This window comes from Trachurus trachurus (assembly GCF_905171665.1).
Source record: "Trachurus trachurus genome assembly, chromosome: 19".
Lineage (NCBI taxonomy): Eukaryota > Metazoa > Chordata > Actinopteri > Carangiformes > Carangidae > Trachurus > Trachurus trachurus.
The window spans coordinates 4,276,124-4,299,953 of record NC_139913.1 but is presented as its reverse complement, the minus strand read 5'-3'; the positions used below and the strand labels follow the sequence as shown (position 1 = coordinate 4,299,953).

Sequence of the window (23,830 nt, the reverse complement as noted above, 5' to 3'; positions counted from 1 at the left end):
AGCAACCTCAGTCTGGAGCCGCTTGTCTTGTGTAAGTGGAAAATAATTAAAAATATTAAAGAGAGGAGGGGCAGGCGGCGCTGTGCTTCGTGCTTCGTGCCCCCCCCCCCCCCCCCCACCCCCCCGATAAGATCAACGCCTCCACCTTTGCTCCTCTCGTGTAATTGCCCTTTATCAGCCGAGCTGTTGGTGACACTTAGAAGTGAAGTGAAGGTCTGAGTTTGTGTGACTGATCCAGGACCAGAGGGGTGGGATGAGGGGATGAGGGGATGAGGGGTAGAGGGGGGGTAGAGGGAGGGATGAGGGGATGGGGGGTAGATGGGGGGGGGCATGGAGGTCGTCATGGCGTCGTCGTCACAGCGCCACGCAGACACAGGGGTGCTTGAGGCAGACGGGGAGGATTCCCTTGTTGATCTGGTGAAACTCCACCAGCTGCAGGAGGTCGATGAAGAGGGTGAGACCGTCGTCCATGGTGAAGTACTTCCTGCCTCCGTCCTCACACTGGGGAGAGGGGAGGGGGGGGGGGGGGGGGGGGGGGGGAGAGGAGGAGGAGGAGGGGGGGAGAGGAGGAAGAGAGGAGGAGAAGGAGGAAGAAGTAGAAGAGGAGGAAGAAGGAAGAAGAGGAGGAGAAGGAAGAGGAGGAGGAGGAGGAGAGGAGAAGGAAGAAGAGGAGGAAGATGAAGATGAGGAGGAGGAGGAGGGAGGAGGAAGATGAAGAGGAGGAGGGAGAGGAGAAATAGGAGGAGGAGAAGGAGGAGGAACAGAAGGAGGAGGAGGAGGAGGAGGAGAAGGAGGAAGAGGAGGAGGAGGAAGAACAGAAGGAGGAGGAGGAGGAAGAGGAGAAATAGGAGGAGAGGAGGAGGCAGAGGAGGAGAGGAGGAACAGAAGGAGGAGGAGGAGGAAGAGGAGGAGAGGAGGAACAGAAGGAGGAGGAGGAAGAGGAGGAGAGGAGGAGGAGGAGAAGGAGGAGGAAGATGAAGATGAAAAAGAGGAGGAAGAAAAGGAGGAGGAAGAAGAGGAGGAGTAGGAGGAGGAAGAGGAGAAATAGGAGGAGAGGAGGAACAGAAGGAAGAGGAGGAAGATGAAGATGAAAAAGAGGAGGAAGAAAAGGAGGAGTAGGAAGAGGAGGAGGAGGAGAAGAGAAGAAGAAGAAGAAGAAGAGGAGAAAAGGAGGAGGAGGAGGAGCAAAGAGGAGGAAGAAAAGGATGAAGAGGATGAAGAAGAGGAAGAGGAGTCACAGTTAGAAGCTGCATCACAGGTGATAATGTCTACTTCCTGTCTCAGAGACCAGATGCATGATGGGAACTCACAGGAATCACCAGGTAGTGTTTGGTCCTGAGCTGGAAACACAGAGTCAGGACGAAGCACTGAGCGTGTTGCTGACTCTCTCTGATCAGGAACATCCTGCACACACACACACACACACACACACACACACACAGAGGATGATCTTTGATTATTAATTACTCTGGTGCTCTCTTGTGATTGGCTTAAAGGAGGGAGGAAGACATCTGATTGATTGGCTATAGAGAAATCACATCTGTGGATATATATAGTATTTATAAAACGGAAAGGTGAAATCCGGCGATCTGATTGGTTGTTAACCGTGGTATAATGAGCATATACCACGGCCTGTCGCGATATATTGCTTGAATATATAACTGGGAATTTCATTCATAACCTTTATTTAAGCTCGGAGATATATTGAGGAGTAACCTCATTTACAATATAGCCGAGATGAAACACAAAACATATAAGGACAGAAGACAAGACATTTGGGACATACATAAGCATAACATAATACCGGAAGTTAAAGGTGACAAAGATAAATTGAAAGTGTAGTTAAAAGCAGGAGCAGTTAGAGGTAAAATAAAGTGTAGTTATGGATTTAAACTGTCCTATTGATAAAAGTGTGGAAAGTTTCAGATGATTTTGTTCCAGGTTGTAGGTGCAACAGTAAGAGATACTGGTCTTTGCGAGTTCGGTGTTAAAATTGGGAACCTGCAGTGTGAGCCAATCTGTTGAGCGTGTGCGATAGAGACCTGTATTAAAAGATACTAGTGAGTTAATATAAGATGGTAAGAGAAATGTTTGTGTGTTGCCTGGTCCACTCACCCGTCCACCAGCCCCTGCTTCTCTATCAGCCGCTGAGCTTCTCTCCTGGACACGCCGCCATGAAACCAGGGCTGCGTCCTGTGGATGGCTGCAAACACACACACACACACACAAAGTAAGACAAGTAGACAACACAGCTACAAGTACAGTATGGAAGTATCTGAGTTGAGACACAGCAGCAGACTGCGGTGGACTTACAGGAGGGTCGGGCAGCAGAGTTGAGGTTGGGCAGACTGCACCTCAGAGCTTCTCTCCTCTGAAGAGACAGAGTCAGACGATGGCATCACATCAGACAGACAGAAAGACAGAAAGAAAGTCTGGTTAGTTAAAACGGCTTTAATATAAACAAATGATTAGAATTAGACTTTATTTGAAATCCCCAGTGGCTCCAAGAATGATAGACAGATAGATAATCATGTAATAGATATAGCAGAAGAGATGGATGAATAAAAGAAAAAGGCAAAAAAAAAAAAGAGGGCTCTCACACCATCCCAACAAATAATACACTGGACTTTGCTCGCTGTCGATTGGACCATTCTGTGACTTTGTGACATGTCAGGCTACAGGAAGAGACTGTTGTTCACTCATGATTGGAAATATGGACACATGTGCAAACACACACGTAATCTATATGTACTGTCTAGAGCTAGACTGCAGCTCTATGTGCTACCTACTGCTGTAACATGTTATGTCAAAATGTCATAAGTAAAAGAATGCTATATCAAAATGTAAAAAAAAGAAAAAACAAACGAAAATATTATGATATGATCTGCACACTACCTACTGCTGTAACATGTTATGTCAAATGTCATAAGTAAAAGAATGTTATATCAAAATGTAAAAAAGCAAAAACAAAAGAAAAAGATTATTATATGATCTGATTATGAAAAAGATTTTATTCTGTGGGTAATGGGGGCGGGACTAGATAAGCTTTTGCTTCTCCCGCTTTCCCTTTCGGCCATGTGTATTGTATTATTTGAACTAAGATGAAGTGTGATGATGATGATTTAAATTGACATGCCCAAAATAAACAAATTGATTGATTGATTGATTGATTGATTGATTGATTGATTGATTGATTGATTGATTGATTGATTGATATATACACCGTACTTTCCAGACTATAAGCCGCTACTTTTCCTCCCGCCATTCATGACGGTTAAGACTACACAAACACACACGTCGTAACATCGTATATGTCATGTAACGTTATCCGGACACTCCATTTATTGATTTTTCGCCGGCTTCGTTGTCAATCAATGAATCAAAATCTAAATAAACTTTAATGTCCCCGGAGGGAAAATTGTCTTGGACAATCAATGCTGTACATCCTGCATGCAGATTTTAAAACCATACACCATCACATACTCACACACACAACCAACAGAGATCACTTACAGACAGTACGACTAAGTTCATAGTTCATACAAGTAATAAATAATTATTGTAATAAATATTTATTGCACTTTCTCCTATATATATTGTCAACAAACAAATGCACATGGGCGAGAGGAGCGTAACCAAAACAGCAGAAAAGCGAGCGGACTTGCACAGTTCTCTACTGTCTTTCTGTGTAAATATCTCATGGTACAATATGAAAACCTGCAGCTTATATTCAAGTGCGGCCTATATATGTATTTTCTTTTCAAATTTAGCTGGTGCGGCTTATACTCAGGTGCGCTCTATAGTCCGGAAAATACGGTATTATATAATTTACTCCTCCCTCCTCCTCCTCCTCCTCCTCACCCTCCAGGCCTGTCCCTCCTCCCTCTCTGCGTTCTGGGCCTCTGTCGGGTTCTGGATGACTCGTCCTCCGGCCTTCCCTGAGAAGTCCATGGCCACCAGGCTGGCCTCCGACTTGGACTGGAGACACACACACACACAGAGAGACACACACACACACAGACACACACACACACACACACACACACACACACACACAGAGAGACACACACACACACACACACACACAGAGAGACACACACACACACACACAGAGACATGATGAATGTGAGGCGACACCGACTCCTCCGCTGCTCTGAATCGACCGCTGTGACTGATGAACTCACTTTTCCGTCTGTGAGTTTGTTTCCTTCGAGGCTTCGTGGAGTCGACTTGGACAAGTGGTAGTTACACTGGAGCTGCTTCCCATGCTGACAACACACACATACACACACACACACACAATATAACATCAATTACATAGTGATCACTCCATATTGTTTTATTGATCAGCTTAAGTCAATCCTGAAGTGAAACCTTGAAGAGTCTGAAGGACGACGTCCAACAAGTTCTCGTCTGCTCGTTCTCAGCACAGAGGATCTTCAGGTCCTGGACACGCGGGTTTCTGGAGGGCTGTGCAAACACACACACACACACAAACACACACACACAGTTCAGAGTGACAAGGTTAGTGTGTGTGAGAACTTATTTTGATTTCCAGTTTAAACTTAAAGGACAATTCCGGGCAAATTCAACTCAGGGCTGTATTTTCCTATCATTTTAGGTCTAAAAGAAGAAGAAGGAATCTGAAGATTTTCTGTTTAATTGCTCCTTGTTTTGCGGTAGTTGTGTCTGTCTTCGCATCGCCACAGCAGCGATGAATGGGAGCGGATGGAAGTTCTGCTGCTTAGGCTGTTTACATCCCTCAAAGCCGCAATTCTTTCCCACAGACAGCGTCAGATGGCGACTCAAACATGGAGCTATTTCCCTGACATTAAAAGTTGGCATTGAAAACAGAATTTGGCATTGTAATAAAAGTTGTATTGACACTGAAACAAGTATCGGCATTGAAAAATGTTGGAACACAGGCATAAAAAATACAATATTTAATTTGGATTTTTTAAAAATATATTATCATGTAGTTTTCAATGTCAGTCTTCAGATTTCTCCTCCATGCGTCCCTAACCCCTCCCCTCAGACCCTTCCCTCCACGCCAAAACCCTGACAGTAACTTGGCATTGAAAAAAAGAACATTGAAACAGAAAAAAAAAATTTTTTAACTGAAAACCAGTGAGACTGGGGGAAAAATGCAGTGTAAAAAAGTGAAAAAGATGGACATGAAGAAGAAATCTGAAGACTGACATTGAAAACTATACATGATAATATATTTTTTTAAATCCAAATAAAATATTGTATTTTTTTATGCCTGTGTTCCAACATTTTTCAATGCCAATACTTGTTTCAGTGTCAATACAACTTTTATTACAATGCCAAATTCTGTTTTCAATGCCAACTTTTAATATCAGGGAAATGGCTCCATACTCAAACATGCACTGAGAAGTTTGTTTACTTCAAGCAAGCCGACATGTTTGTAAAACCAGATCTAATTCAAAGTCTCGCGCGAGACCCAAGTTGACGCTCGGTGTGTTCACGTGAAGTCGGAAGCTCCCGTTTGTGTCATAAACACAGGAATATCAACTCTTGACTTGCTTCAAGTAGATAAACTTCTCGGTGCATGTTTGAGTCGCCATCTGACGCTGTCTGTGGGAAAAAAATTGCGGCTTTGAGGGATGTAAACAGCCGAAGCAGCGGAACTTCAATCCGCTCCAATTCATCGCTGCTGTGGCGATGCGGGGACAGACACAACTACCACAAAACAGGAGCAATTAAACTGAAAATCTTCAGATTCCTTCTTTTAGACCTAAAATGTTAGGAACATACAGCCCCGAGTTGAATTTGCCCGGAATTGTCCTTTAAACAAAATAATCAAACAACAGTTTTATAGTTTTATCTGAATCTTGGACACTGGGCTGGAAACACTGTGTTGACCAGGTGTGTAAATAAACATTAGCAGTTTACAGCTTGTTGTGACGCAAAGAAAAATCAAACGTATTGATGCAGCTTTAACATGAGACACTTTCCTGTCACACGGATTCGCTGGATTTATAGATTTTCTTGTCACTGACGATGACACTTTTATATTTTTACTCTGAGGTGACGGTGAATGAATCAGGTGTGTGTGGAAATAACTCAGAGTTCAGAGGAGCTTTAATGACTCAGAGATTAGAGACGGACGTCTGCTTTTAGCTCGACTGTGTCATAAATCGACTGCAGCATTCCCCCCCCCCCCCCCTCCTCCTCCCCTCGTGCTGCCTCGTCTCTCTGAGGACCTGGCTACCTTGATGCAGAAGGTGAAGTCTGCAGGAGCTCCGTACAGTTTACGGCCGTTCACCACCGTGTACACGTTCAAGTCCTCCAGGTCGGCCACGTACTGCAGGTGTCGAGGCTCCTGGGGGCCGACGCACACAAACAGAAACACACTCAGAACAAAGGTGAACAGTTTATGATCCTTGTTATCTATTTATAACCTATGTCACTTGTCTTTCTTCCTGGAAACAACAGGATTCTGGGACATACTGATGTTTGATGTCGTCAGAGGTCAGAGGTCAGAGGTCAGCCGCGTGAACTCACAAGGCACAAAATTTCACACATTTGGTTCATATCATTGTCAAACTGAACCAATTTCAGACTCTAAGGTTGTGGACTCTCTGAGGTTGTGGACTCTCTGAGTTTTTGGACACTAAAGGTCTTTGCACACCGAGTCCGTTTTTTGCGCACATGTTTTTCGTATCCGTCATCCGACAAAAAATGTTACGCACAGGCTCCTTGCACACTGAGTCCGTTGCGTTTTATTCGCATGCGTTTTTATTTTGTGTTCCAAATTTCGGAGAGGGAGAAAAAAATCGTCACACAGTGATGCACTTTGTGGTTCTCTCACTTGTCGAGAAATGAAAGAGAAAAATTAAAATATTGTGTCCATGCTGAGAGGAACCAACAGCGAGGGGATCTGCCTGCTTGTAAATGAGCAGCGGGACTATCATGATCACTTTAACAGTTTATTTTAGGATGTCAGTGGTCGCTGATGTGATTGGTCAAAAGGCTTTTCACGGATGCCAAAAACGCATTAAATCGAACCTGTTCCGAAAACTTTTATGACGGACGAAAGTTTCGAACTCGGTGTGTAAACGTGATCGACACAACATGAGGTCGAATTTATTTTTTGACGCGCGGCAATTTCGGACGAAAAAAAACGGACTCAGTGTGCAAAGGCCTTTAGGTTGCAGACTCTCTGAGGTTGCGGACTCTCTGAGGTTTTGGACACTGAGGTTTTGGACTCTCTGACCTTGGACGAGCCCTTGGTGGAGCAGTAGAGTCCGGAGCGCCGCAGGAAGAAGTAGACCTTCTTCCAGGTTTTCCTTCCAGGCTCTTTGACCTGCAGGAAGCCCTGGATCTCTGGACACGTCCCCGACCTCAGCAGGTTCTGTCAACAAGAGGTTAGAGGTTTATCAAAACTGTAACAATTAAGTAAAAAAAAAAAATAGACATTTCCATCTGTTACTTTGAATAAACATCATTAAGCCTGAAGTTTCTGCTGATGAATGGCTGTGATTAAACTGAAGCTGATTTCACCGGGTTTACCTGAATGAGCTCTGATGATGTCATCCCCTTGCTGACATCAGCGCTGTCGGAGATCATGTTCTCTGGGAAGAAGAGCTGCAGGAGGAAGGAGAGGACTCGTCGTTAAAACTTCTCTGAACAGGAGAAAAACTGCAAAGACAAAGAAGCTGCTGCTGCTGCTGCACCGTGTGACTCCGACTGCGATTATCTCAAACAACACGGAGGAATCAGCCTCCTTTGTTGAAGACAAATGGAGGAAAAAAAAACAGAACATTAAAGCTCCATATTTTCTTTTGCACTAGGAACAATAGGTCGACGTTAGCCAATCAGAAGAAAAGAGGAAGCTCTGAGCCTCTCTTCTGATTGGCTAACTGTTTTCTGAGTGATCCAATAAAAATAGAGCAGATTTCAGAATAAAACACTCAGAGAAACAAAATCCTGCAAGTTGTTGTTGTTGGATGGATGGTGGGTCCAGGTGGTGAGGGGGCGGGGCTTAGTTGTGACATCACAAAGTGACAGGAAGTCCTGACGGCTGGTTTTTAAAGGCTCAGTTTCTGAATACAGGCTGTGTGCATTTCTCTGTGGACTGAGGTTTTGATACTTTCACAGTATTAATATAGAACCTAGAGCTGCTTTATAATCACACTACACATGGACATCTACCTTTATACTGTATGGAGCTTTAAGACAAACATCTACCTTTATACTGTATGGAGCTTTAACACAAACATCTACCTTTATACTGTATGGAGCTTTAATACAAACATCTACCTTTATACTGTATGGAGCTTTAATACAAACATCTACCTTTATACTGTATGGAGCTTTAACACAAACATCTACCTTTATACTGGAGCTTTAATACAAACATCTACCTTTATACTGTATGGAGCTTTACTACAAACATCTACCTTTATACTGTATGGAGCTTTACTACAAACATCTACCTTTATACTGGAGCTTTAATACAAACATCTACCTTTATACTGTATGGAGCTTTAACACAAACATCTACCTTTATACTGTATGGAGCTTTAACACAAACATCTACCTTTATACTGAAGGAGCTTTAACACAAACATCTACCTTTATACTGTATGGAACCTTAACACAAACATCTACCTTTATACTGTATGGAGCTTTAATACAAACATCTACCTTTATACTGGAGCTTTAATACAAACATCTACCTTTATACTGTATTGAGCTTTAACACAAACATCTACCTTTATACTGTATGGAGCTTTAACACAAACATCTACCTTTATACTGAAGGAGCTTTAACACAAACATCTACCTTTATACTGTATGGAGCTTTAACACAAACATCTACCTTTATACTGTATGGAGCTTTAACACAAACATCTACCTTTATACTGTATGGAGCTTTAACACAAACATCTACCTTTATACTGTATGGAGCTTTAACACAAACATCTACCTTTATACTGAAGGAGCTTTAACACAAACATCTACCTTTATACTGTATGGAACCTTAACACAAACATCTACCTTTATACTGTATGGAGCTTTAATACAAACATCTACCTTTATACTGGAGCTTTAATACAAACATCTACCTTTATACTGTATTGAGCTTTAACACAAACATCTACCTTTATACTGTATGGAGCTTTAACACAAACATCTACCTTTATACTGTATGGAGCTTTAACACAAACATCTACCTTTATACTGAAGGAGCTTTAACACAAACATCTACCTTTATACTGTATGGAGCTTTAACACAAACATCTACCTTTATACTGTATGGAGCTTTAACACAAACATTTAACATGATGTAAATTTAAACCTCTATAAAGAAGTAAGTCGCTCATTTAATTCATGTTTGTGCCTTGTGGAGGCAGTGTGGCCAAACTTTACAAAAACAGGCACCGTATGTGTGTGTCTGTGTGTGTGTGTGTGTGTGTGTGTGTAGGGGGTGTTGGTGGGAGGTTCATCAAAACCAGTTTTCAGAGAGTTAATCTGTCATCTTAGTTTACGGCGCAGGCGACAGAGCAGATCCGATGTAATAAAATATCTGAGACATTAAGTCAGCGTGTCTGCACCAGCACGCAACCTGTCACTCATCCCGGATCAGTAACCACGGTGACGTCAGGCTGTGTGTCAACATCTAATGTACCAACATGTTCGATAAAGAGCGTGTAAATCCTCCGCCGACTCGAGTCCCGGCCTGAGGTGAACTGGTGTTCAAAAACAAAGGAGGGACGTGATGTGAAACCTCACTGTTGTCTGTTAGTCAGGGAATGTGTGTGTGTGTGTGTGTGTGTGTGTGTGTGTGTGTGTGTGTGTGTGTGTGTGTGTGTGTGTGTGTGTGTTGTACACGTGTCGAGTTGCGTACCACTGGTTTCCTGAAGAACTCGTACTTGGCGTAGTTCTTGCAGAAAACAAACCGGGTGTCGCCCTTCAGAGACCAGCTGGCCTGAACCTCCAGCACGACCTCGTGGTCCTCCAGACATCTCTCTGTGGAGAACAACCAAACGTTATCATCACATCTGTTATTTATTCATGTATTCATCTACAGCTCTGGAAAAAATTAAGAGACCACTGCCCAAAATGACCAGTTTCTGTGGTTTTACTATTTATAGGTATGTGTTTGAGTAAAATTAAATTATAATCAACTACCGACAACATTTCTCCCAAAATTGAAGTAAAAATATTGTCATTTAGAGCTTTTATTGGCTGAAAATGACTAAACTAGTCTAAATAACAAAAAATATCAAGTCTTGAATAATAATAAAGCAAAGAAAACATGTTCATATTTATTCCTAAACAACACAGCAAGAATATTTTAACTCAGGAAGAGTTTATAAATCAGTTTTTGTGGGATAATGTCAATGTTTAATCCTGGCAGTGGTTTTTATAATCTTCCTATAAAACCAGATGTGGTTCAGGTGACGACCTCATCAGTGTCTCATTAAGTAGAATGAGTTGTGTTTGTGTTGGTATTTAAAAAAGGAAAGAAAAGAAAAGAATGACTGTCATACATGTAGAGATGCTTTTAAGAAACATTTGTGAAAGTGCTCTCTTCATTTTTTTTCCAGAGCTGTGTTTTATTATTATCTATTCAGAGAAGCAGTGTGAATTGAGTGGAATCAGTAAAGAGAGAGAAAATGTGGGACTGGATCAACTTCGGATCGGCAATCGAACCTCTGATCTCCTGCTTTGGGGCTCAATATACGGTACGGTGGCCCTGAGGTGCCAAACACAACAGCAAAAAGAGAAAACACAACAGCAAAAGAGAAAACACAATGACAAATTACTAAACACAACGTAATTTGCCGTTGTGTTTTCTCTTTTGCCGTTGTGTTTTCTCTGTGTTTTCTGATTTGCTGTTGTGTTTTGCACCTCAGGGCCACCATAGTACTACAATGTGCTGAGTCATGCTTTAACCGCTGACTCACCAGACCTCCCAGGATGTGTTATTCATGTGTTATTCATGTTTTTATCAACATCTGTTCTGATGCGGAAGTTTCTCACCGAGGCCGAGCGCCGGGTGCAGCTCCAGCAGCGCCCAGTTCTCCTGGTCGCTGCAGTGAGCCGTCTGCACCAACATGTGACACACGTCTCTGGCCGTGGCGCCGCGGGAAACCCACACCGACCGGCTGTGGCGGTCCTCGCTGTACACCTTGATCAGCTGAGGAGACACGACGAGACGAGAGGGAAGTCAGACGTTCATTTATTACGACACTTTACACCTGCGTGAGGAGGAGAAATGGACAATAGTTTGATTAAATGCTGGAGAAAAAAACAGAATCACCAGATACAAGCCACAGTACGATATTATAGTTATTTTGTAATGACACAATAACAATTGTTATCTAATGACAAAGTTCTCCGTCTGTTTGTCTGAATTTAATCATTTTCTTTCATAAAACAGGAGAAAAGCTAATCCTTTCTGGTACTAAAAACTCTAAAAAAGTTGTATAATAAAAGATCAATACTTGTTATCTGTGAGTCAATACAATACTGTGCTGTATCGATTGTTTTCTCAACATCTACAGCTCTGGAAAAAATTAAGAGACCACTTCAAAATGATCAGTTCCTCTGGTTTTACTATTCATAGCTATGTGTTTGAGTAAAATTAACACTTTTGTTTCATTCTATAATGAATAATAATAATAATTTCTCCCAAATTGGAAATAAAAAATATTGTCATTTAGAGCATTTATTTGCAGAAAATGGCAACTGGTCAAAATAACAAAAGAATTCTGGTGTTTTCAGACCTTGTATAATGCAAAGAAAACAAGTTCATATTCATTTTAAAACAACACAACACTGGAATCGATGGCTGCCATACATGTAGAGAAGCTGATTATTAAGAACATTTTGGAGTGGTCTCTTTATTTTTTCCAGAGCTGTATTTATTATAATATATAATTAATCTTCAATTTATCTGTAGATTATTTTCCCCAATGAATTATTTTGTGTATAAATTGTCAGAAAATCATGAAAAAACAAGAATCTAATTATTGCTGATTCATTTTCTATTGATCATTTAATTGATTTATGGCGTATCTGCTGCCTATTACTGATATACGTTATGCTTGATGCTGGTTTTAAATCTTTAGGTCGTTTAATCTTTAATTATGCGTCTTCTTTTACAAACAGGTTGCTGTTTTATATGGAACAACCTGATTGTGTGAAAAACACCTGCAGGATCGGAGTGGAGTGATTTGGAGTTTGACGCCGTTCTCATGTCGTCTGTCTGGTAAAGTGGAACAACAGAGCTTTTCATCTGAGAGCGACAACAAAACAAAACAAAACAAAACATCTCAAGGGTGGCTTTTGGCGTCGCGTCAACTTGTGAAGCCGAAAACAGGAAGTGGAGGTGCGAGGCCAAGAAGCTGTCAGCCGCTGCAGACGCTCTTTATTTTAATAGTCTCTGACACCTGCAGAGAAAACTCTCACGTTCTTCCTCGTCTTAAACCAACACCAGTTTTTTTTAAGTCTTAATCTGGCTGAGCTGAACTCTCCCCTTTATCCCCGTTTAGCCCCCATCCAGGGCCGGCCCCTGGCATAAACCCTCCTCTATGCGGTTGTTTAGGGCCACAGCCGTTAGGTGGGGGGCCACATGATCAGAAAGGTACCGGGGTTCATCAAGTCATTTAAACATCCAGAGGTCTGCACGTGCAGCTATGAACTTTATATGTAATGTGAAGTCAATATTCAGCTTTTTTTTCAAAATTTTTCAAAAAGCAGACCTCAAATTTCCAGCATTTGGCCTAAATTATTTCTTTATACAGTGTTCTAGGACAAACTGGCCTCAGTGTGCTTACAGCGGAGATTCTAATATTTAGACAAACACTTAGTATTGTTACATCTGCAAGTATCTTAACTCATTGAGTGCCGCGCTCCTTTCCAAAGTTTTAGTCAAGTGTACCGGCAATTTAGACCATTTTTGACGATTTTTGTAGAGCCACAGTGTATTCTATATTATTGCCACCAACACACAATTGTGGCTCAATTGAAATGTTTAACTTAATGCTTCAAGTGGCCACAAACCGTTTGTTTCTACGTGCCTCCGTTCCTGAGAAAAGTCAAGCTAAACATGGCTGGGTTTCACCAAAATCCCTCCTTTTTTTCTAGAAAAGGAGATAGAGCGTCTTTTATGAAAGGTGCGCTGTTTGTGCCTGTCGCTCTTCTGACACTCGCATTTCTGGATCAAAGGGCTCGTATAAGATAAATATACACAACAATTGTTGTTCTATTCACAAAACCACCATCGGGGGGGGGGGGGCGCCACTAAACAACAATAACACAGACGCACCGTGCCGTGTCACAGCTTCTCCCCGCGGAGCGTGAGGGTCTGTCGGCCACCGCGGCTCGGGAAGACCGGTCCCGCCGGTGGTCGCGGTCCTTCTGTGGTACGGGTCGGTGATGCCGGTCTGCTTTGGCCCAGAGACCATCAGATTTTACCGCGGGAGGACTTTGGGGAGGACACGGTGTTGCTCCAGCTGAAGACCGGGCGGACTGTCGGCTGAGAGCTTCCTGTTTCTGCTCCGAGCAGCTGGAGCAGCTGGAGCAGCAGCGCAGGTGAGAACAGAGCAGCTGCTGCATCTGCATGCAGAACTCCGTTTGCAGAAGCCGAGTTATGATAAAAACTTCCAGATCATGAGCTGTCATGTGACTTTGATCGTCATCTATTTCAGTTCTCCTCGTCGTAGAGTCCCCAAATTTACATATAATGTGTATTAAAGTGTCTATTTTCATAATTTAAAAAAAAAGCAAAAAACGTAAAATTACGTTTTTGGCACTCAACGCATGGGAACGAAAAACGAGAAATTACGTGGTTGGCACTCAATGAGTTAAAAAGATACATTTAAGAAAATATGTTAAATTAGAGAAAATGGCCTCAAACCTCAGAGGGATAAACATGTCTGTATTCAGTTTTAACCAGTGATTTGGTGTTTGCGCTTAGAGTGCAGGGCCACAAACAAAATTCATGTTTAGGGGGCCACCAAAATCCTAGGGCCGGCCCTGCCTCCATCCCTCCATCGACCACGGGATGCCGAGGTCATTCAGAGGTCAGGTTGTTTCTGTCTGACACGCCGTCTGGTTCCCGCTGCTCAGTTTCCAGCCAGAAGGAAAAAAACAACAAACCTGCCCGACCAGAAACCTGCGGCTGTCAGTCAGCAGCAGCAGCAGCAGCAGCAGCAGCAGCAGCAGCAGCAGCAGCAGCAGCAGCAGCACGCCCCGACTGGTCCGACCGGTGCCGCAAATACCGGCTGAGTATAAAGCAGAGCGGCTGGGTGAGGGTGAGGGTGGGAAGAGGAGAGGGAGGGGAGAAGGGAGGGAGGGAGGGAGGGACATTCCTCCAGTTCAATATCCGGTCAGTCTGCTCTGACCGCTCAGAGGTTTTCATTACGGAGCCGGGGAGGCCGAGGAGGAGAATGAGTTTGTCTTTCCTCAGAGCAAACAGAGCGTGACCAACGGAGCCCAGCGGAACTCACTCACTCACTCACTCACTCACTCACTCACTCACTCACTCACTCACTCACTCACTCACTCACTCACTCACTCACTCACTCATCATCATCATCATCACGCCACAGCCAGAGCTCTGATCTCCTGCAGCAACGTGGATCCGTTTACAGTTCAAACACATCATATTATAGACGGATCGATTAGCTCTATGTTTAGTGCTGGGTATCAATCAAACATTTTCAATAGCGATTACTTTACTTCGATACCGGCTCCTGAACGATACCAATTTTATAATATCAATTCTAACAATAAGATAATTACATTTTCCATTCCAACCAGCGGCTTTTCTAAGGGTCAACAGGTAGATCATCCTGGCATGTGTTACAACTACATTGCAGTCACTTTTTTTTTAGATGAATTTTGCAACCTGAATATATTACATTTACACAAAACCACTTTCATACATAATTTTTGTAATTCACACATTACATTTTCATGAATTTATAAAAAAAAAATGCCCCAGACAGGACATGAAAAGTGAACATGTCTGGGAGGAAGAGGACATTTGGTCACCCTATGCATGCCGCAACCACGTGTAACGTTACAGCCAAATGTCAGGCCATCATTGTAAATAAGAACTTGTTCTTAATTGATTCTGCCTGGTTAAATAAAGGTTAAATAAAAAAAATAAATGAACAGCCAATCACCGGCAGAATCACGTGATTAACCTCTGGGCACTGAAACTTGGTACCGAAAGATGAGGCACGTTTTGATACTCGGTACTAACGAAGCATTTTGGTCGGTGCCATAAAAGAAGTGAGCCAGGTACCCAGCCCTAGCTATGTTATCAATAAGGCCAGAAGGATGTGGACACCTGCAACAGGCTCCACCAGGAAGAGACAGGTGGACAATATGTTCACTAATCACTAATCATAAACAGAAAAAGACTTTTAATTACTAAAAACATAGTCGTACTGCGCCACACGCATGATACTGGGTGTATCATCCAGGAGGACTGTGTGTTTAGGTCTGACTTTTCAAAGTTCAAGGTTTTTATTGTGAATTCAACCGTATGTACCAGATATGACATACCGATGAATCGAATCGAAAAGCCGTTTCTCACTGTCCCACGCTGACAGAATAAAATACAATACGCACGACAGGACATTACCTAACGCTGAAATAAAAATAAACAATGAAGTGCACAACAGATAAGACATTAAATATAATATGTAAAAGGGCAGCAGCCTATGTTGCGTGGTGAATAAAGTGCAATTTTGTTTTTCAGTCACAACTGCAAAATGAGTCAAAAAAGGCATCATTTATGTGTAATTAGAATTAAGCCTCGCCTGGAGCGCACCGACGTCACCAGGACCAACCCAAGAGTCAGACGCCCTGGGCCTCGTTTTATTTTGAAGTCTCTGACATTTACTTCACAGTCACGAGGTTTCCTTCTCTGAGTCGTTGCTTTTCAAACACGACGAGCCGATTTTTCTGATGGAGCTGAACTGATGAAGTGTTTTCTTTATACTTTGATTATTGATTATTTCAGAGTATTTGATTTTGAAGTCATGTTTTGGCCACATATTATAGGACTTGTGTTTTTATTTCTTCAAACACCAAAAGAAATGACTGAAATGTTTTACCGTATTTCCCGGACTATATGTCACACCGGAGTATTAGTCGCATCTGTCAAAAAATACGTCATGAAGAGGAAAAAAACATATAAGTCGCACCGGTTTATAAGTCGCAATTAATAGCCGGGTCTCATAAATAGCCTACTACAGGCCGGGTCAAAAAAAGAAAAAAAGAAAAACAACTCCGTCGCCTGGAGCAAACTGACAAGGATACGATCAGAAACTCTTTGTGGACTGTCTGTGAAGACGGACGGGAGTGAAGCCGACCTCTCCTCTGCTTCAGAGAGGGACAGCTTTGCACTGTCGGACCCGGGTCTCTGCTCCGTTTCCGGAGCTTGGTCGGGACCGGAGCAGAGACCGAAGATGGACCGCAGAACATGCTGTGAAAATGTGAAAATACTCTGAATTGACAGGGTGAAGTGCTACGGCGCAACGGAGACAGAGACCCGGGTCCGACAGCGCAGCGAGGAGAACAGCACGTGAGGAAGATGAAGATGAGCTAATGAATGAGGAGGGATTTAGAAATAAAAGCCTCCCTTCCCTCTTGTGGTCATAGTGTAGGCTATTATTTTGATATATAAGTCGCTTCTGAATATAGGTCGCATGGCCAGCCAAACTACTAAAAAAAACGCGACTTATATTCCGGAAAATACGGCAATTATTATTATTATAACAGTGTACAGCAAGTACATAGTCAGTGTTTTTTTTACTCTGAAATAGATATTAGGCCTATTTCCTGTATTTTTTTATGTTTCAACTGACAGCGTTGACATGGCAACAAAGCTCACCTGTCAAACACAACCACCTCCACCTGAGGCCGACAGGTTCAGGCACATGAGGAGGATCCACTTGCTAATGCCACCTGTCAGAGCCGAGTGTGAGTGTGTGTGTGTGTGTGTGTGTGTGTGTGTGTGTGTGTGTGTGTGTGTGTGTGTGTGTGTGTGTGTGTGTGTGTGTGTGTGTGTGACGTGTGTGTGTGCAGGTGTGAGGGGATTAATAAACAGTGGATTTGTCCAAACACACACATTGTCACAGGGTCAAACAGATGTTCTGTCTGTTTCCTCACTGCTGACTCACACTGAACCGTATCACTTCAGTTATTTCCCGCAACGCCTGAACTCACGCAAGTTACAGGAAACATTTCTTTGGGAGTATTTTCAGTGGTGGATTCATACGCAACAACATCATCATCATCATCAGTAGGCTTGTCACGATACCAATACCAGTAAATTTCCACGATTCTCAATACTTATTCGGTACCACGATTTAAAATAAAAAAAAACAGAACCCATGTGCTTCTAAATTCAGTAGGCTACTTTATTTATTTATTTTTTTAACTGTTTCGAGCTTCAACAACTTTTCACACTGCACAGAATTTAAAGAGCAGCAGAAATATGAAGTAACAAATGGTAAATATGGCTCAACACAAAGAGAAAGTCATGTAGTCATTACTTTTCTCATTCAAGTTGTTCACTTTTGGGCTGTTTTCACACATACTGGTGCAAAAATGATTCACCGTTTCATTTTTCAGCTGGTCCAAACCATGGATGTATCAAAGGTACAAACGTCCTAACCGCTGTCAGAGAGTCACGTTTCCATGACGAGTTGTGGCGCACACCGAGCAGTTGGAGCGGCTCGAGGTCCGAACGCGTTCACTCACGGTACCAAAAAATGCAGGTACCGACGTATTTTTTGCGCGTCGCTATCGACTTGGTACCAAAGTATCGGTTCTCGTGACAACGCTAATCATCACTCATTTGGACTCACGTGTTTTTCACTTGTCGGAGGGAGTGAACCGATGAGCACCGGAGACTTGGAGGGGCTGCACAGCTCGGGGAAGGGGTTGGGTATGGACGGGACCGAGCAGGAGAACGACTCCACTCTTTTCACCCTGAGGAAGTAATAAGAAAATAAAATCATTGAAATAATCAAAAGAACCATTAAACCATGAGTCAGGTGATGATCTATATAAATCCAGAGTAGTTTTTGTGTCGACCTGATGAACCTAAGTCAAATCTTCAACTGGTTTTGGTCTCCACAGCTCATGAATATCGGATTTTTGTAGTTTCTGTCACCGAAAAAAGAAAGAGATTAAAGATGCTAAAATGCAAAAAATGAGCAGATTTCCTGCAGATTAAGGAAACAATATAAGCACCTCCCTTGATGCAAAAAATTCTTCTGATCAATTGTTTTTGCAGCTTTTTGTTTCACAGCAGTGAGTTCATGAACCCACTGTTGATGATAAGGAGCATAATGGAATAACAGCAGCCGTATCATTTACACTATCAGATTCTTTTACAATCTCAAATCTTTTCTCTTTGATACTGTGGAGAAAATTACAACTCTTTTCTTTTGGTTCTGGTTAATTACAGTTCAAAAAAAAAAAATCTACCGAAGCATCAGAGGGAGAAAAAAAACAAAAACAAGCCGGCATTAATTAGGAGGCAGCCCCGTTGTTTCTGGTAAATTATGTGTAATTATCCATGTTACATTAAACATTTAATAGTATTTAATAATGGAGCTGTTGCCACAGGCCCATGGAGGAGCGAAGGGGCGGGACGAGGAAATAAAAAAATAAAAAAAAACAGCAGCAGAACAAACAGCAGCTCAGTCTGACTTCTGACCCGAGGCTGAGTCACCGACCTGAGTCAATATCCTGCACTCCTATTGACTCACATACCCCGCGTGTGTGTGTGTGTGTGTGTGTGTGTGTGTGTGTGTGTGTGTGTGTGTGTGTGTGTGTGTGTGAGAGAGAGACTGTGTGTATTTTAATGAGCTTCCTCTTCCCACGCTGACTCATGCCGTCCCGCTGGTCGTACCTGTTGGAGGCGATGGCGATGGGCTGCGAGCGGCGGACGGAGGGAGAGGCGTCGACGACGAGCAGAGGGGCCAGAGTCAGCGTGGAGCTCCCCAGCAGAGGCTCCGCCCCTCCCCCCCCGGGCTGCTCCGAGCCCTCGAACACTTCCATCCACGGCCCTGCCACCTCCATCATGACACCTGAGGGGGGATATCAATATATAAAAACCACTGAAGCAATTATAGATCACTACAATTAATGAAAAAAACAAGTTTGAAGAGAAGATAAGTTAAAGGATAATTACAATCTGGACCTTATTTCTAGCATAAAATACAATCATTTACTCACCAGATAACTTGTGTTGTATTTTATGTGAGAAATAAGGTCCAGATTGTAAAAAACTGTAAATCCTTACAGAGGGTTTTGTTGATATATCATTCACAGCCTGATTTATACAACATTTTATTCCTAAAAACATGGTGAAATTAGATTTTTTTTAGGGCTGGTGACAGTATTTTCTCATTTACAGAGTGATAAAAAGAGATATCCAAAATCCCCTCTGTAAAAACTTCTGACTCTAATGTGTCAACAAAATAAAACAAGAATTTTAAAGGGGGCTTTATCCATTTTTCAGATTTCGGTTCTGGAAATGTATGCAAATTAGCGTATATTTCATTAGATATTGCCTCATATACATATTTAAACATACAATTTGACAAAACTTGTAATACAAAAAATATTTGTCTTAATGTAAGTGATAAACTTGGTTAGTTTCATGGTGATATCTGTTATTTAAAATTTTTACCCTATTCACCTGTAGTGTCTCCCCTTAATTTCATAAAACATAAGAACTCTTTTCTTTAGTATCGAATTGGTGTGTGCTGTTGTGTTGTGGTAGTTAATGATTGTTGGTTGTTTTTATCAACAAGAACAAAACTTAAAATGCTCATTAAAACAGGTTCCAGTTGTGTTGATGAATAAAACACCTGCGTGTGGGCGGAGCCTCGGTGTTTGTTCACCTACTTCTGATCAACAATCTTCAGTTTCTGTTTGTGTCTGATTCACGGGACGTCACTTTGTTTGTTCTGCTGCTGCTGCTGCTGCTTGTGTTTACTCCGACAATCACACACGCTGAGTCACACTCTCGTCACTCAAAATAGACCTGACGAGGCACTGAGCCAGAGACACACACACACACACACACACCTGTGCATTCCCTCCTATTCAAACACAGACCAACAACAGAGCAGCCTGTTGGTTGTGTAGCAGGAGAAGCTACTGCAGGAAAGTCACTGTGGCGATTTTACAGGTTTACATTTTAATGCACCTGCCCCTCTGTGATGTATGTAGATATAAATATATAAACATCAGCTCAATAATCTTATTGATATTGTGGTATTTCTGCAGCAATCACTGACTTATTTTATTCTTGTTTTATCGAGTCTATTTTAACCTTCTCTTTTATCTGTTAGTTTGGGTCCCTCACTGCTAAAGATAAAAATAGGCTCAGTAGCATAGTGAGTGTGATGTGTGGCAGGATTGCAGGGACAAGCTTGGAGGAGCTCTCCGTTTTGTACAGAGCCAGGGCGACTAGGAAAGCAAACATGATCCTGTCCGACCCTGTTCACCCGCTGACCTCCCATTATAGGCTCATCGGTACATGGTACCTAGGCTCAGAACGAACAGGTTCAAAAATACTTTTGTGCCAATTACAATTGGTCTCATAAATCAGTCACTATGAGCCTGCCCCCCGAGGCACTGGTGCCTGGAGTCTTAATGTTGCACTGTCAATGTGATCGAAATGCACTGTCCTTGTTTTGTTTTGTTTTTGATTTGTTTGTGTTTTTGTGTTGTTCTGCTCGCTGCAAAACAAATTGCCTCCTCAGGGGGATTTTTTAAGTTTTCTGAATCTGAATCTGAATCTGTAGAGGAATCAATAAGTCAGCGAGAGGAGCTCGACAACACACAGAGTCCAGCACAGGTGAGTTGTTATTGTTATGCTCATCATGCAGCTTCACAGACGGAGACAAAGCTTTGATCAGGTGGAGGGGCTACACACACACACACACACACACACACACACACACACACACACACACACACACACACACACACACACACACACACACACACACACACACACACACACACACACACACACACACACACACACACACACACACAGAGCAGCAGCAGCACTAAAATCTCTGCACAGCAGGTTGGGGGTCGTGTGTGTGTGTACTAGTGTGTGTGAGCAGGTGCAGGTGTGTGCGGTGAGGAGAGGAGTTGCCATGACACCCACGGCAGCACCTGATGATCAGATCATGAGACTAATAACAACCAGATGCAACTGATGATTATTATTTTTATAAGCTGTAATAGCTTTGAACATATTTATTATTTAAGGGATCAACAAAATAAGTGCAAAACTATTATTAATTCATTTGATCACTTAAATTTATTGATTAATCTGACATTTATTTCCTCAATAAAATGTCAAAACAATATGATAAATGCTGCTCGCAGTCTCTACGGGGAGCCCGATAAACAATAAGCAACAATTAAAAGAAATCTGTTATGAATTATTTAAAGGGACAGTATGTGAGATTTACCCCCATCTAGCGGTGCGGTTGCATGTCGGCACGTATTCTTGCTGTTGCGTTTACGTAAACTCGGGCAGAAGTCAGAAAAACAACACACGCTGCATGTATCAGGATAAACAAGCCTCTATGTAAACAAACGGTCCGCCAGCACGAGGCAAAACAATACAGGCGTGACAATATGTTGTCATGGTGATGTCGTATTGTTTACCTGACCCACGTTTTACCGGCTTTCTCTCGTCGAGTAAAATAACATCCAGTTGGTTTGCCGACGGCGTCACTCACGGCGTCATTCAGGTGTCTGACTGCACCTGAAGGCAACACCAGTGCCTCCGTCCTTCCTCACACTAGCTACACGGTGGTGACAGTTTTAACAGGCGCTGTCTGGAAAACTTTCTCCCCGAGCCGAGAAGCTCCGGCGGCCCGAGTTTGAGGTTACTTACAGCCACGGTGACACTGAACGTAAAACATGGCGATTCAACATGGCAGAGAAGGTTCGGTGAACCCCCCCCTGTATGTTTGTAACGACTTGTAACATCTCATTCTAAGGTACGAGAAAGCGCTCGTTTGTATGCGGGCGCGATTCCACTTCAGTGAAATACGTATTTATGAAAGCGATATTTGATTTTTGTCAATAAAAAGCCAATAAAGTCCCATACTGTCCCTTTAAGACCTTTAAACAAGGTAGTTTTCACTTTAATGTAAGGAAAATGTCATAATAGTGAAGCAAAAAAACAAATAAACTTATTAGATAGTTTCTTTATAAATAAATACGTTTATAGAATAAAGAGTTATCAGAACTAGATTTCTAAATAACAAAATACTGTAGGTGATAATAACTTTCAGATAACACTGTTAGTGTTATCTGAACTGTCTCTAAAAAACAAACAAAAAATGTATATAGCCTCTATGGCAGCAGCACAGTTGAGTGGTTCTGTAGTATTTGTTTTGGATCAGTCAGGTGATAAGGTTCATACTCAGAGATAGTGTCACACTTGTTATCAGACTTAACAGCACTAATAACTGAGTCCTGGCGTGTGAAGGGACACAATAACAGCCTACAAGTCCACCTTAAAAACAAAACTGTACCGGTAGGCTACAGTTTAGAAAAGAAAAAAAGTTACAGAAAAGAAAAGTTACAGTGATTCAATGTCTCAATTTTTTTCTTTTTCTTTTAGGGTGACTTTTAACATCAGTCCAGGGACAACAGATGCAAAATAGCCTTTTGGCTGATTCTGGCATGTTTACATTTGTTTAGCCTAAATGTTTTTATTAATGTGCAATGTCCCTGATCCTTAAACCTTTAAATAAATAAAATAAATCACAACATCTGTAGGCTAAATGTAAGGTGGCCAGAAACAGTTTGCATTTTAAGTCCTTGTTGCTTTCTCTGTTTGGTATCGACTGGCGCCAGACCTCATAATGAAAATCAATAAAACTACTCCTGTGTCGTCACTAAACCCCCGACAGGTAGGAAAAACACCTGTCACCGTGTTGGTTCTGCTGTCGTCATGAATTCGGCTCAACTCGGCTGGATCCAGCTGTTTGTATGAGCTTGTATTTTCAGCGGTTAAAGAAGAAGAAGAAAAAAAAAAAGCCCCAGCAGCAGCAAACCCTGCACCTGTCCGGAGGATTAGCCTGTTAGCATCACCGGGGGAAAAACCTGGAGGAGCTCACCTGTACAGCTGTGTCCCGGTCTGCAGGCTGGTTTCAGCTGTCCGCCGCCGTCCGCATCATCACTCCAGATGTTGATGTGGAGCTTTGACTGTTTGTGTGTTTGATAGCGTGTGCATGTGCATGTGTGTGTGTTTCTTTTCTGACAACAAGGTGCTACAACTTAGGGCTGACGACAGTATCTGTGGAGGAAGAGAGGGAGGGAGGGAGGGAGGGTCAGGTGTGCTCTGTGGCCCCGCCCACCTCCTCCTATACTGGCAGTGCAGTGGCTGCTGGAGCCGGAAGTGAGTTTAAAAGTGCAGCAGGTACAAATAACAGATCCATAAAGATAATATAATAGATTGACGGTTCAAAATCTAATGTGAAATGTGCACCGGCTTCCTGATCCATGGCCTCGTGTCCTTTGTAGTGACAAACAGGAAGTGCAGAAATAATTAGAAGGCCAGTATTAAAAAAAAAAAAAAAAATGCTCCTGAAATATATGGTTCATTGATTGATTATTTTCTAATTAATTGATTGATTAGATTAGATAGAGGCCATATCTATAAAAAGGGAAAATAGCACTTATAACACTTACTTTTAGGCTAACACTGATTATACTATAGCCTACTTTTGCACAGACTTGACTCTTTTTAAAGCAGAAGTGAGTGATATATTTG

At 42.3% G+C, this 23,830-nt stretch overlaps 1 protein-coding gene across 2 annotated transcripts; it reads right to left on the bottom strand.

Moving 5' to 3' along the window:
• Nucleotides 1–322: 322 nt before the first annotated feature.
• On the bottom strand, nt 323–23,302 carry grb7 (growth factor receptor bound protein 7). 2 transcript variants are annotated; one of them, XM_083994014.1, is made up of 15 exons: nt 23,175–23,302; nt 18,920–19,097; nt 17,868–17,991; nt 11,017–11,173; nt 9,878–9,999; nt 7,537–7,611; nt 7,241–7,378; nt 6,236–6,346; nt 4,375–4,470; nt 4,185–4,268; nt 3,862–3,978; nt 2,314–2,371; nt 2,116–2,203; nt 1,311–1,404; nt 323–501 (listed from the first exon to the last, which is right to left on the bottom strand). In XM_083994014.1, the coding sequence occupies exons 2-15, from the start codon at nt 19,090–19,092 to the stop codon at nt 355–357; spliced, it is 1,584 nt and encodes a 527-aa protein (XP_083850140.1). In that variant the 5' UTR covers nt 19,093–19,097; nt 23,175–23,302; the 3' UTR covers nt 323–354. The 2 variants fall into 2 exon arrangements, with proteins under 2 accessions (XP_083850140.1, XP_083850141.1); XM_083994015.1 differs by having other exon boundaries at nt 1,320–1,404.
• Between the last annotated feature and the right edge of the window lie 528 nt (nt 23,303–23,830).

Excerpts from the sequence above, each read along its gene's own strand:
- grb7 (XM_083994014.1), bottom strand. The coding sequence starts at position 19,092 with ATGATGGAGGTGGCAGGGCCGTGGATGGAAGTGTTCGAGGGCTCGGAG. Across the intron at positions 6,347-7,240 it reads CCACCAAGGGCTCGTCCAAG|GAGCCTCGACACCTGCAGTA; the intron begins GTCAGAGAGTCC and ends GTCGGCCCCCAG. Across the intron at positions 502-1,310 it reads AACACTACCTGGTGATTCCT|TGTGAGGACGGAGGCAGGAA; the intron begins GTGAGTTCCCAT and ends CCCTCTCCCCAG.